Source organism: Simochromis diagramma, unplaced genomic scaffold (genome assembly GCF_900408965.1).
Source record: "Simochromis diagramma unplaced genomic scaffold, fSimDia1.1 OVJJ01000816.1, whole genome shotgun sequence".
Taxonomy (NCBI): domain Eukaryota; kingdom Metazoa; phylum Chordata; class Actinopteri; order Cichliformes; family Cichlidae; genus Simochromis; species Simochromis diagramma.
In genome coordinates, this window is record NW_024386908.1 from 11,013,248 (window position 1) to 11,026,310 (window position 13,063).

Genomic DNA, 13,063 nt, shown 5'->3' on the forward strand with positions numbered 1-13,063 from the left:
GCATATTGATGTTGATCATATCAATTACTAGTAACCAGTGTACCCATCTTCTGATGGGCGCTTCCAGCAGCTCATATAATCTCAAACTGGTTTCTTGAACACGACATTGAGCTCAGATGGCCTCCAGAATCACCACAGATCATTCAAATAAAAGGACTTTTGGGACCGGGAAGGTGGAATGGATGAGTCACATCATGGTTTTGCAGCTGACAAATCTGCAGCATCTGTGCGATGCTATCATGTCAGTCTGCCTTAAAACATTTTCCAGTTCCTTCTTCAACCCATGCCACAAACATTTAAGGCAGTTATGAAGGAAAAGTCCAACCCTGTACTTGTCAGTGAGGCTAATTGTAGGTAATTGCGACCAGGTGGAGACTAGATGATAAAGTGGTAAATTTTAGCGTTTACACAGCATCTGGAGTGAGGATGATTATTAACATGTTTTTTTGCTGTTCAATATCAAAGTTTTTCTTTTCTTGGGGGGGGTTGTTCGTTTTTTGTTTATAAAATTTAAAAAATATTTTTCTTCCTTAGGTTATTACTATGAGATCCCATCTATAGGTGCCATTCGGCTAAATACTCAGGTAAATACACATTCAGTCACGCTCATGCAGTATTTCTGCACTGTCTTTCATGTCAAAGTCCCACCTCGCTTACTTAACCACTTGTGTGCTGTGCCCTCTTGTGGTAGAATGCCTCATGTGCAGGTTCAAAAGTAATATTCTTCCCTTCATCCTCTTGGCAGGAGTACCTGGATGTTCTGGGCAGGCCTATGGTTAAAGCTAAACAAAAGGCCAAGCAGGTTCAGTGGACTAACGTCTACCTGGATGCTTTGGTATGTTAAGTGTTGTAACCAAAATGCATTGCATTACTTTGAAAGAGTGTGGAAGCAGAGACTCTGTGCTTGTGTAGAGCTCTGGAATTAGAAGAAATCTGTTTTATGTCTTCTGAAGAATTTCAGATAAGTACGTTTTATTTAGTTATACTAAACATGGTGGTGTCATCCTGCTCAGCCGAACTCTGCTGAAGTAGTGTTTGCGAAACATTATTTGATAAAAAAGAAAATATAATAAAATAAAGAAGATCATGGTCGTTAAGTCATTAAGATTTACTTCCCAGTTGAAATTCAGATAAGAATACTGATAAAGTGAGCCAACTGGTTTGGATAATGTCAGTGTTTGGAACAGTATTGACCTCATGTCAGTGCTGGAAATATCTGTCTTTTATTACTGGAGACATCCTGGATTTTATCTGACATCTAGTCATTAAAGCAGTATAAAAAAAAAAGGGGATCATATAAAATGCATACAAAATTGACATACAAGTTACAAAATTGCACAAAAACAGAAAATGACGTGCAGTAAGGCATTGATATCATATGCTAAGACTGCGTTAGACACCACTAAGCATTAATCTTCTGAGAGCATCTGTTTCTGTCTCTCATATTGTGTCTGATTTTTGTGTAGGTGTAAATACAATTCCAAATTACCTTAATCTAAAATCAAATAAGCTGGGTTTCATTTGAACACCTGACACAACAGTTAATGTGGTTGTAAAGGTATGCCCCCAGACATACAGCAAACATCGGTGAGATTGGTGGGACAGGCTGTTTAGCATGATTAAAGTCTACCTTGACCTACTCCTTTAATCAAAAGGGGTCACCACAGTGGGTACCTCCACATGTTTGATTTGAGAGATTTTATTTTTTATGCCGACTGCTTTTCCTGTTTACTTCTTTGGCTTATGTGTTAACCACTAGCACCAATAAATTTCCTGTATGTAAAGCATATCATGGTGTGAACCTGAGATTAGAATTATGAGATTGCTTTTGTTTACACCTGGGAGTGACTTGTGTTTAAACTGTGCCTGTTTAACCTTGCAGGAGCTTGGCCTGGTGATCACTGGAACGCTGCCTGTCTTCAACAAAACCGGCATAGGCTCAAAGGTATCCAGAACCACTGTTGGACTCCTATGTTACCATTTTTTAAAAATCACTTAAATCATTCTCGCCTGCTTTTGTTTTGTGCCTTAACTTATTCATTCTGTGTTCTTTTACGTCCTTCTTTGTTGCATTTGACTCACAAAATAAATGTACTGTATGCCTGACACTTTGACCCCATGAGAGGATTTAAGTCTGTGGTTTTGGGATACTCCATAAAGTTTACCAGACCAAAAAGTAAACATACAATTACAGTCTCATCCTTTACTTTTATCCTCTGCTCTCTTGTGGCTCTAACTTACATCCTCTGTTGATGCGGTGGTCCCCCGAAGCTCGCCACAAGAAGAGAATCTAGCATGTCGTAAAACAGAAATCAAAATGAGATCAAAACTGCAGATCAGAGTGAGAAATGATCCGGTAGCTAAGTGCTTCAAGATGAGGTCACATGTCTACCTCGAAGGACTCGGGCTTACCTCCACTGTGACTGAAAACAAGCCTGGAAATGCCTTGTCAGTGACTCACTGCAACACGTGACACTATTGGGAATTAAACTGTCCAGATTTCTGTTGCACCCCATTTCCTTGAAATTGTTCAGAATGCACAAAGGGACTTGACTCATCCAAAAAGAGCAGCAGGATTTAAAGTAGGAGTTCTTGCAGTGATTTTTTTTTAACTGTTCTTTCTTATGGCTTTTCTCTTAGAAACCTCAAAACCAGCTTATCTTGGGGGTTATGGCGATAGATGTGTCCCTGGATGATATCAGGAGACTGACTCCTCAGTACACTGTAAGGGCAACACAAATAAAGACACAGATCCTGTGTATTAATAGGGTAGATATTACATTTGATTATTAGTTGCAGTCCTCTTTCACACAGACATTTGCTCCTCTGTTCTGTTTTTTTCTTCTAGTTTGGTCCAAATGGCTACTACTTTGCCATCGATCCAAATGGATACGTGTTGCTTCATCCTAATCTGAACCCACAGGTAGGCAGAACTTGTGAAAAATTGATTTGTTTCTCCAAAGATTTGCTTCTTACGTTAAAAACCATTAGATGGTCGTTAACGCCAGTCAAACAGTCATGAAAAATGGCATTCCTGATTATCAACAGGCTTATTGTTATGGTTTTGCAGCCTGTGGGATCACTTATGTTGAGTTTTAGCAATCATGTTGCAGGATGAACCTTTGCAGAAAGGTTGTGTTTCTGTGTATCAGATGTGAGATGTTTCTTTTTTTTTTTTCTTTGCTTACCAGTCTGCTATAGTCATTTCTGTTGCCAATAGGATGTTTGCTTGGATTTCTACACTGACTGTGTTATTTGGCTGACTTTCTTTGTTTATTATACACAAGTCAGCCATATGGCTCCAGGATGGTGTTTGTTGAAGCGAGGCAACACGGGCGGCATTGAGATATGCATTTTCTTGTAAATGTTGTATGCACAAATTGATTACAGATGATTACAGCAAATTATTTCATAATAAGACTGCAAAATATCAAAATTGTTTCTTGGAAATACATCAGTAAGAGATGATTACTAGTCTGTCTCTTTTTTCTTTTTTTTTTTTTTCCCCCTGCCAACATTTTTGGTACGCAACACTAATTGCTCGCATTTCTGCGCAGACCGCCAAGTTTCATGAACCTGTAACACTGGATTTCCTAGATGCAGAGATCGAGGATGACATCAAAGTGCAGGTTTGAAAAACACATTTCTCTGACTCCTATAATTGCAGGAGGTCACATCAAAATCAGATAAACTGTAATGCAAGGTTGCCAAATATATGGCCTGGATCCAAAAAGACTCCAATCTGGCCCCCTGGACATCTATCAAATGAGTCCTAATAAGTGACGTGTCACTATAGTATCATTTATTTGTAATGTTTGGTCAACAGATAAGAAAGCAAATGATTGAAGGTGAAACAGGAAGTACGACTATATCTACACTGCTGAAATCAACAGATAAGGTAATTTTATTTGATGATGCGTGATCATGATAATTTGGTCATTTTGTCAGCTTATACACATATATATATATAGTCATAATATTCTTGCCTAAAGCGTTACATCGATCGAGGTCAGAGGATGTACACCTTTGCGCCGGTGAAGGGGACTGACTACAGGTATGCAAAATATTTTGAATATGATTTCGGCGACGGTAGATTTGGTGCATGCAGATGGTAGGCTTTATAAACCTCATGCATGTTTTGCATTCCTACTTTACATAGTCACAATTCTGTTTTGTGCTCATTAAAAATGATCCGTGGTAAGGGCAATATCCAGACACAATTTGGAATAAACTTTTGGAAAACCAGAGTGGCTAGTGTCTGCGCATCTTACTGCATGTGAACTGGTAAATTATGCTTCCTGCTAAAAATACTTTGCAAGCCTTGCTGAAAGATTTGTGGTGGAAGACTGAGGATTTTTTTTTTCCAAAGCAAAATGTCATGTTTTTATCATTTGTCCTCTCGCAGCCTGGCCCTAGTCCTGCCCGAGTACAGCATGCATTACATCCGTGCAACAATTGGCGACACAATCACCCAGGCTAAATGTAAGTGCCACACTAAATCAGTTCAGTCGCTTTTGCTATTCAAGGTTTTCCACTCATTTATATATACAGACAGTAAATACATGGCAGTGGGTGGAAAATGACTGTTAATATTCTCCAGTGACATCAATGCTCTCCATGTAAGGGCTAAAAAACACTTGTGTGTCTCGTTATAGTTCCTATTCATCACTTATAGCACACCCCATATTTGCTCACACAGAGATAATATATATACAGATAATTCATTTACATGCTCTCTCCTTTCCTGCACTTGTCACTTGTGTATCTATTGCAAGATCCATGTTCAGTTGTGGTGGTGTTCAAAGTTTTTGTCACCAGACAAGCGGGACGAGAGGCTCCAGTGTCCCGTTTGGCACATATAGTACTCATCACTTCATTTAAAGCCAAATACCTCAGCGTGTGTGAGCCTGCCCGTGTGTCACCAAGAGGGTATTTATACATTTGTGCTCAGTCGTGAGATGATATACACCAGATCAGAGCGTCCATATGTGTGGCATTGTCGTCATGTCCCTTTTAAGATCTGTCTGTTCCCACTAGTAAAAGATGTCATTGACTTATAGTGTTACTCAAAGGACATTTTTATTGTGTGTCTATATTCATTGCAGCTAGGTTGGAGCCATGCCTGGTTAGAGTCTGCATTCAGTGGACATTTGTGGATCTTGTAAATGCAATATTACTTTTGATTTTGCATATATTACATAAACCTTACAGTCATACTGGTCAAAACACATTTTAAGACTTCTAGGCCACCACAGCACACTTCTTATTTCAGGAAAGACACAAAGCCTGCTGGATTCTGGCAGTCTGTTATATTTCATCACCTTTCAATAATCATACATGTGGACAGTTTGAAAATGTCTCTTGGAAGGGCTTTTTGTAACATCTGAGATTTTGGTATTGGCTGAAAGTTTTAAAGTTATAACAGTTGATTTCTTTTTCATTACAGTGATTAGTTTTTGATTGCAGAGTAACCTTGCACACACTAGCAACATTAAATAGTTCAGAATAGAACAAATTTAGCTTGATTCTAACAAATTAAATTAATGCAGAGTTGCTTTTGTGCTAAAGTGTGATGCTGTTAGTGTGAAAATTCAGTTTGAAATTAGTGTGCACACACACTTAAAAATGTGTTGTTGTTTTTTTTTTCTTAAAAAGTTTTTTTTTAATGTGTTTATCCTTGAAAGAAGAACCTGCCCATGATCAGTTTAATGATCAAGTCAGTGTGTGAAGGTTAATCCCTACAAGCCTCAGGATCAATAAAAGAGAATGGTCATATTAAAAATGGTCACAGGTGCACTGCAACTGTAACTCTGAGCATTGAAGCCCCACCCACCTGCTGTTTAAACCTTCTGTTTTTTAAGCAGCAGCCAATCAGATTAAGTTACAGAGAAGGAAAGGGAATAGATTAACTGAGGAACTCCACCAAGTCTAAATGTGAGGTAAAAGGACCATAAATAAGAATTCTTTCAGTTGTAATTCATGCAAAGCTTCTTCAATAGAGTCAACTAATAGAAATATGGTAATGACAATAAGAGCTCCACTTTAGATGTAAATGTAAAAACCATTTTGTTCCTCAAGACAAATCAAATGAAGCTTTTATAAGGTGACTGAATGAACAGATTTTTGCCACATATCATAACGTTTGTTAAACTGCCCCTTTGTGCTTTCCACAAACTGATTACTTAAACTGTTGGGCACTTTCGTAGAACAATATTCTTATTCAATTTCCCTTTGAATAAAATATTGTGTAAACCCTGCTGGCTTACTTCCTTTCCGGCTCTCTTTTCCCAATTCCCTCTTTCCTCTCCTCATCTTTTCACTGTCCTCCCTTCTTACGTTCTCCTGCCTTCTTCAACTCTTGACCATTCTTGGTGTGTTGGACCCCTGCAGCGTTTTTGGGCAAGTATTCTCCTCCTGTTTTTTGCCTCACAGCCCCTGTATTCTTTGTATTCTCTTATCACCGGCAGACTTTGGATGTAACGTCTTTTCCTTTGGTTCACTCTGTCTGATGCAGCAGACTCACAAAGACGGAAGCATTTTGTTCTAATGATCTGTTTTCCTTCGTATGCTGGTTTCTGATTAATAATGACAGTTCTGTGACACTGAATCAAGCTGCTATTTGCTCTGAGAAGCAGTGCTTCGCATGCAATGTGGACCCACAGTGCGGCGCAGACAGTGTGTGCGGGTCTGTGTGTGCAAGTGTGTATTTAACCCCCCACCTGTTCCAATGGCCCTCAGATGTGGTTTTGGCACTAACTTACTGTAGCAGGAAGAACAGAGGACAGGATGTTTGCATTATTTAAAGGTGAAACCATAAAGGAGAAAGCTGTGAGTCTGTACCCCGAACATGAGTTAGTGTGAGTCTTTGTTTTCCTCACTTTTCTCCTTTTTGACTCACTTTGATTTTTACAACCTTGTTAAATAACTCCTAATGAAAGACAGGATACTTCTGAACACACTAAGCCTCGCCTCTTCTGTCTGCCCTTCTGTGTGCTTTGTCATCGGTTTTGTCTTGTTTGCAGGCATCGAATCCAAAAGTCTCAGCAGAACATCGTTAATCTCTGAAACTGAAGCCTGGCTTGTCTGCTTTATTCCTTTTCACAGAGTCAGAGCACTGTAAATGTCAGTTTAAAAACACAGTTCAAGTCCAAACCATAATCTCCCAATTCCCTCATCTATTTATCACGCATTTGTTAAGTCGGTGCAGATTTTTATTTCTTGTTTGTGTATGCGAGATCGATTTATGCTGAAATCCAGAGTTACTATGAATGAATTTAGCATTTTAAAGAAGCTCACAAAACAAGCCAAGGGTTTTTATTACATTTTTTATTTAAAAGCCCAAAAAGTAAATTAATTCCTCATTTCCCAAATCTCTCTGCTATCCATCATTACTGGATACTTTGTGGGATTAGTAAGCAGTGACTGAATATAAAAGAAAAACCACATGGGTGCAGCTATTCCCCAACCATGACCACCAAAAAGGACAAGCAGCAGCCGTGTCGCCGTGAGAAATTCTGCTGCATCATATAATCAACAGAGAAAAATGTTAAGGTTAAACATTAAGGTTACGATCTGCGGCATATATTTCCCGCTTCATTTCAATGCACCGTATTTTTAATGCAAATGCATCACAGAAGTATTTTAACTCCACAGATTTATGCTATCGCCAGAAGAATGCTAATCCTAACGCTAAAAACACATATCAAACCTAACTTTAGAAACCGCATTTTAAGCCTCTCTTTGTGTTGTCCATCAGCGCTGTCTCCATTTGCATCCAAAGGGCTAAAAACCTTTAGTTCGAAATGCAATATTTCTATTCAGGACTCGTTCTGTGAATAAAATATTGTCACCTTTGACCCCTGTGGTTTTACCCTGTCTTTTCTTTTCCCTCTCGTCTTTACCTCCCTGGGGGATGATTCGCTTGTTCATTCACTTTGTCTCTGCTGGGATTTTTTCCACTCCAGGGAAAAATGGCAAGTATTTTTTCCTTTACTTTCATCTCTCTCCTTCTGGTTCCGAGTCTTAGCGGTCTTTTATACGGCACATCTGGCCAAGTCTGTTCTGGCCTGCCTTTATACCTGATTTTCACCTGTTTGTGCAAGATTTGAATCTTTGCGGTCTGTAAACACAACTTTTGCCTCAGTTAGTCTAGCTGTACGAGTTATCGCAGCCCCTTATCATTACCAGAACACCAAATGGTGTGTTTGTGTCGATGCTGCTGGTGTCCTGACAAATGCAAAAAGTATGTTCCTTGGAAACTGAGCTGTGACTCAACATAGACGATAATCAGATAAGTTTCTCAATTGTGACGCTTCGCAGCAATTTCTCGTATTTAAAGAAAGTCTAAACGTGTTTCAGCATGCAGTGTTTTGAAGGGACATATTTCAACACAAATTACAACATTTACCTTAAACCTAACCAAGGAGTTTTTAGTTACCAAACTTAAAATAAATTAAAATACCAAATGTAAACAAAGTCAGGGGGAATAAGGAAAATGGAAAGCTACCAAAGAGAAAACAGACTGCGGATGATCAAACTTGTGACTGTCTTCATTGACATACCCACAACCCTCCCATTGTGGGGACTTTTTTTAAGAGACCTGTTATCTCTCATTGCCAAGACATACAGGGTTTTAGATCGTCTAATACATTTAAAATAAGATAACCTGATAAATAAATACAAAATGCAGTTTTTAAGGGAAAAAAGCAAACCTAAAAAAAGTGGAAAAAGTAGCCGCCACCTAAACCTAATAACTGGTTGTGCCACCTTTGACAACGAGAACTATAATGAAGTGCTTCTGCTACAAGTCTGAACTTTGACTAGGCCACTCCCAAACCTTCATTTTTTTTATTAATTAATTAATTTCTTTTTAGTCATTCAGAGGTGGACTTGCTGGTGTGCTTTGGGTCATTGCTGTGTTGCATGACTCAAGTGTGCCTGAGTTTCATGGGAAAAAATGCCTCCTTCATGATTTTCTAGTAGAGAGCAGAATTCCATTACTGCAACCTGTGCAGGTCCTGAACAGCAAAGCACTCCTAGAACCCCTTGAAATGCTGTGTTAGTTTTGCTGCACGTAATCTCTTCATTTCAAATAATATTTTATCAAAACTCGTGAGGATCATCAAGATGCTTTTTTTAATTTTGGTAAATTTAGTCAATCACAGTTAATTCATGTTTAATAAGAGGGGCAATTCCTTTTTCACATATAGCCAGGTAGATTTGGATAGCTTTTACCCCTTCGTAATGGAAGTCATCATTTAAAAACTGCATTTTGTAATTTCTCTGGTTATTTATTTTAGTCTAAAATTTGTATTATGACCTGAAACATGTAAACATGAAAAATATTCAAAACATATGAAATAAGGAAGAAGGTTATAATAATTTTTTCACCTTTTTGAGGTATCAGTCTCGCTCAGATGGAACATCTCATCTCAATCTCAATATAGTGACTCTTATTAACTTGTCTATTCTGAACCTAATTTTGAACCTTTATTGGGGAAAACTCATATTACTTTATACTTATCGCAGTTTCTGAAAGCCTCATGGCTGACAAGTTTGATGAATATGGCTACACACTGATTGCACCGAGGTAAGAAGGCACAGACAACTTTTTATAAAGTTACTTCTAACATAACTTTTACTCAGTATGACTGGAGAATTGTTCCATTGCCAACAGAGATTACTGCAAGGACTTAAAGCCTGACGCCAACAACACAGAGTTCCTCAAGAGGTTTAACGATTACATTGACAGGAAGACTCCAAACAACCCCATGTGTAAGTATCAAAAAATGAAGAAATATTTACCACAATTTTTGTCCATTTTGCATGTTCTTGGTGCCTATGGTTATGATGTGAGCACTGTTTGTTATAGTAGGTTTACATGAAAAAATATATATATTTTATTTTTTTTTACTGGAAGAGTGCCAACCCAAACATACTCCCAGAAGTCTCTCTTTCCAGTGAAGTACAGGTCTGGCTGGATGGTTTGGTGTGCCTGACTAGGCAAAGCTTTGTAATGTTGAACCCCTCTGTTCGTGTTACCCATTTGATGCTAACTCTAAAAGTCTGACCATCACACGCCTGACTGCACATGTGTGAGGCACGTCGGCTTAGATGTGACACACACACACACACAGTATTCGATAGCAATATGCCTTCCACACCCCACCTATAGCCGCTCGACCTCATCCAATTACTCTGTGTTTGTGAGAAAGAGCAGGACACGTCAAGCCGAGAGCGTGAGCGGAGCAATAAAACACAAATCAGGGACCAGTGGACCTTTTCCCTAACATCTGACCAATGCATTAACATCCTTGCCATTTCTTACATGCGCTCATTGATATGGATCACTCTTTTTTTGGGGGGGGGGCTGAGTAAACCAAAAGGTCCCCTGATATTTATAAAAGCTCCTATATTGTGTTCCTTGGTATAATTTGATGGTGTGCATTTAATAACTTACTTCAAACATCTCAACAGGATCAATCCAATAAAACTTTTCACCCAATTGAAATATTACTTTCACCATTATTAGCTGCCAGTTTAATGGAGTCCATAGAGAGCAGAGAAGGAGAGAGAGAGGAGGCCCATGTGGACTGTTGGGGGTTCGAGCATCGTTACACGCTTTACTTGGTTAAGCCACTGCAGTGGCGAAGAAGTTGAAGTACATTAGGAATTCCTGGGCTGCCTCCAATAAAGAATCTCTAATGAAAAACACTGCACAGAGAGGGAAGGTGGAGTAGGAGGGAAATAAAGTGTTACACCAGCTGTTTTCTCTGATGTGTGTGTGTGGTGTGTCATAAAGGTTGGAGGAGGTGGAGGGGGTGCACCGACGAGCCTCGATGTTAATGGACTGAAGAGGGTCGCCTGTGGGTTCAAAGAGGCGGGCATAGCAACAAAAAAAGAAATGGACGAGCAGCTTGTATCATATGTTACCTTTGTGGTTTTTCACAGAAGACCGCAAAATGTTTTTTTTTTTTGTAACACCTGTGCTACCCTACCACCTACCCCAGAGAAGGAGGCGTGTGCATGAAAATGCGTGTTTCATTCCTACAGTGCTTTAATACTTTATCTGTTTCTGATTTTAAGACGCTCTTTTCTTCAAAGAATAATATTTGTTCTGAAAATTTTCATTTGTGACATTGCTTCAGCTTTGTTTCCATTTGGATCTTTTTAGGTGTTTGTGATTTTGGTAATATCTCAGTTTAATCTTGTTCCCTTCTCTCAGTTTGTGATTTGGTTCTGGATACATAAAATGTGATGCAAATGTTAAAATATTTCCAAGCATGTTTTTGTTTCTGACAGTATTTCTGTTTTTCTCACAGCAGAGTTTGTGGTTACTCTCTATTGATGCTCCACAGTTTTCTTTTGTTTTTATTCCACATAATTTTCTAAAGTGCAACATCAGCTTATTGAGATGAGACATTTTAAGACTGATGCCTAACAGAAGTCTACCGACTCACTCGCATATTATTCCAAAGGTAAAATACTGAGGCTCAAAATTCTGTTTTGCTGTTTAGGCAATGTGGATTTGGTGAACCGATTGCTCCTCGATGCTGGCATCACCTCCGATCTAATCAAGATATGGAAAGAAAACGATCCGATGTAAGTGAAGCACCAGTATTTGGTAAAGAATGACCAGGTGGAAAAAATTGAACACAGGTGGTTCAAGTATTTCAGTTAATGTCAAAGATAAAGCACATTCCAGTTTTTGTAACGGTATGCTTTACAGCTTTATTTTACTCTGCTTGTCAGAAACGGTGTCATGTCCAGATATGTTGCGACTGAAGGAGGGATCACACGAGTCTACCCCACAAGGTATTTCTTAGATGATCAAGGGCAGGGTTGATTTAGGATCATGGGAAGAAACATGTAGTATGTTTAGGATTATCTGATAAAGTATTATGATGTGGTCTGCTTATAGAGCACCAACTTACCAATGTAGTGCTTGATTTTTAGTGGTTATGGCATAAAGTCAGATTTGTTATGTATGTTTGGATATAAATGTATATCCATTTACTGCTGTATGTCAGTGGGTGATGGTGGTATAAGCTGAGAAAAGTGGCCCATTGGACCTTATACTTTGGTCCCTAGGTGCTTGACCCAGCTTCTCCTGGGGATTGCCAAGGCTTTCCCAGGCCAGATTGGATATTTAGTTCCTCCAGCAAGTTCTGGGGTTTCCCTGGGGATCCTACCAGCAAAACATGTCTAGAATACCTCTACATAGAAGCATTCCAGCCATCTTAACTGGTCCTTTTCTGTGAGAAAGTCCAGCTACAGTATTCTGCCCCTCCTCTAGCTACCTAAACTTCTAGAGTGATCCCACAGAAAAGTCAATATCCAGTTAGTTCATACACCTTGAGTAAAGGTCGAGCAATAGCTTGACAAATAAATTTAGAACTTTGTCTCCATCCCTATATCGCTCCTATCAACGGTAGTGAGTCAAACGTGGCAGCTGAATATGAGTCAACAGAAACTCCCTCTGGCTCAGGATACGATGGAGACTGAACTGCTGTTCACTGTTAAAAGACCATGTGGACGGACACATACATACATCCCGATATTGTCAGCCACACATGTATTGTATTATGCATCATATTTTTTTCCATGTATAAAAAGTTTTTGTACAACCTTTAAAAGACCTTTCGTTTCCTCTATCTGAAACGTAATCATCATACTCTAATTTAAATACGTTTATTGAATCTGCTCTGTTTAATTTCTATAGTGCCAATTCTCAACAACAGTTGCTTCAAGATACTTCATTGTAGGGTAAAGAGCTTTTAGAAAATCCCAATAATCAAACGGATGGTGACAGTAGGAAGAAAAAAACTCTTCTTCGGTTGGGGATGAGGGGAAACAGAACAGAGAGAGACAGGACAAAAGGTATACTAGAGAGAGAGTCCGATCTAATCTATTTTTTTCTCAAGGATTGTTGCTGAAAAATTGTTTGCTTTCATTTAGCACCCTTCAGAGTGATGAGTGATTTATGGGTTGCTTCCCATTCTGGTAAAAACCTGTATTTTACTGAATCATTTCAGGTTCAGTTTTAAGGAAGTTTTATTCTTAC

The 13,063-nt window shown here is 38.9% G+C and overlaps 1 protein-coding gene across 7 annotated transcripts in view; it reads left to right on the forward strand.

The window, feature by feature from the left end:
* The window catches only part of cacna2d1a (calcium channel, voltage-dependent, alpha 2/delta subunit 1a), a 111,564-nt gene that overhangs the window by 77,051 nt on the left and 21,450 nt on the right, over positions 1–13,063 (forward strand). For 5 of the 7 annotated variants that reach the window (XM_040035393.1, XM_040035396.1, XM_040035397.1 and 2 more), the window contains 15 exons: positions 535–584; positions 746–835; positions 1,883–1,945; positions 2,641–2,724; positions 2,849–2,923; positions 3,558–3,629; positions 3,827–3,898; positions 3,993–4,054; positions 4,406–4,482; positions 6,391–6,399; positions 7,965–7,973; positions 9,529–9,589; positions 9,677–9,774; positions 11,517–11,601; positions 11,752–11,814. In XM_040035393.1, the coding sequence (XP_039891327.1) occupies positions 535–584; positions 746–835; positions 1,883–1,945; positions 2,641–2,724; positions 2,849–2,923; positions 3,558–3,629; positions 3,827–3,898; positions 3,993–4,054; positions 4,406–4,482; positions 6,391–6,399; positions 7,965–7,973; positions 9,529–9,589; positions 9,677–9,774; positions 11,517–11,601; positions 11,752–11,814 (970 nt within the window). The remainder of the gene's footprint in view (positions 1–534; positions 585–745; positions 836–1,882; positions 1,946–2,640; positions 2,725–2,848; positions 2,924–3,557; positions 3,630–3,826; positions 3,899–3,992; positions 4,055–4,405; positions 4,483–6,390; positions 6,400–7,964; positions 7,974–9,528; positions 9,590–9,676; positions 9,775–11,516; positions 11,602–11,751; positions 11,815–13,063) is intronic. The other 2 variants (XM_040035394.1, XM_040035395.1) reach the window with 2 other exon arrangements.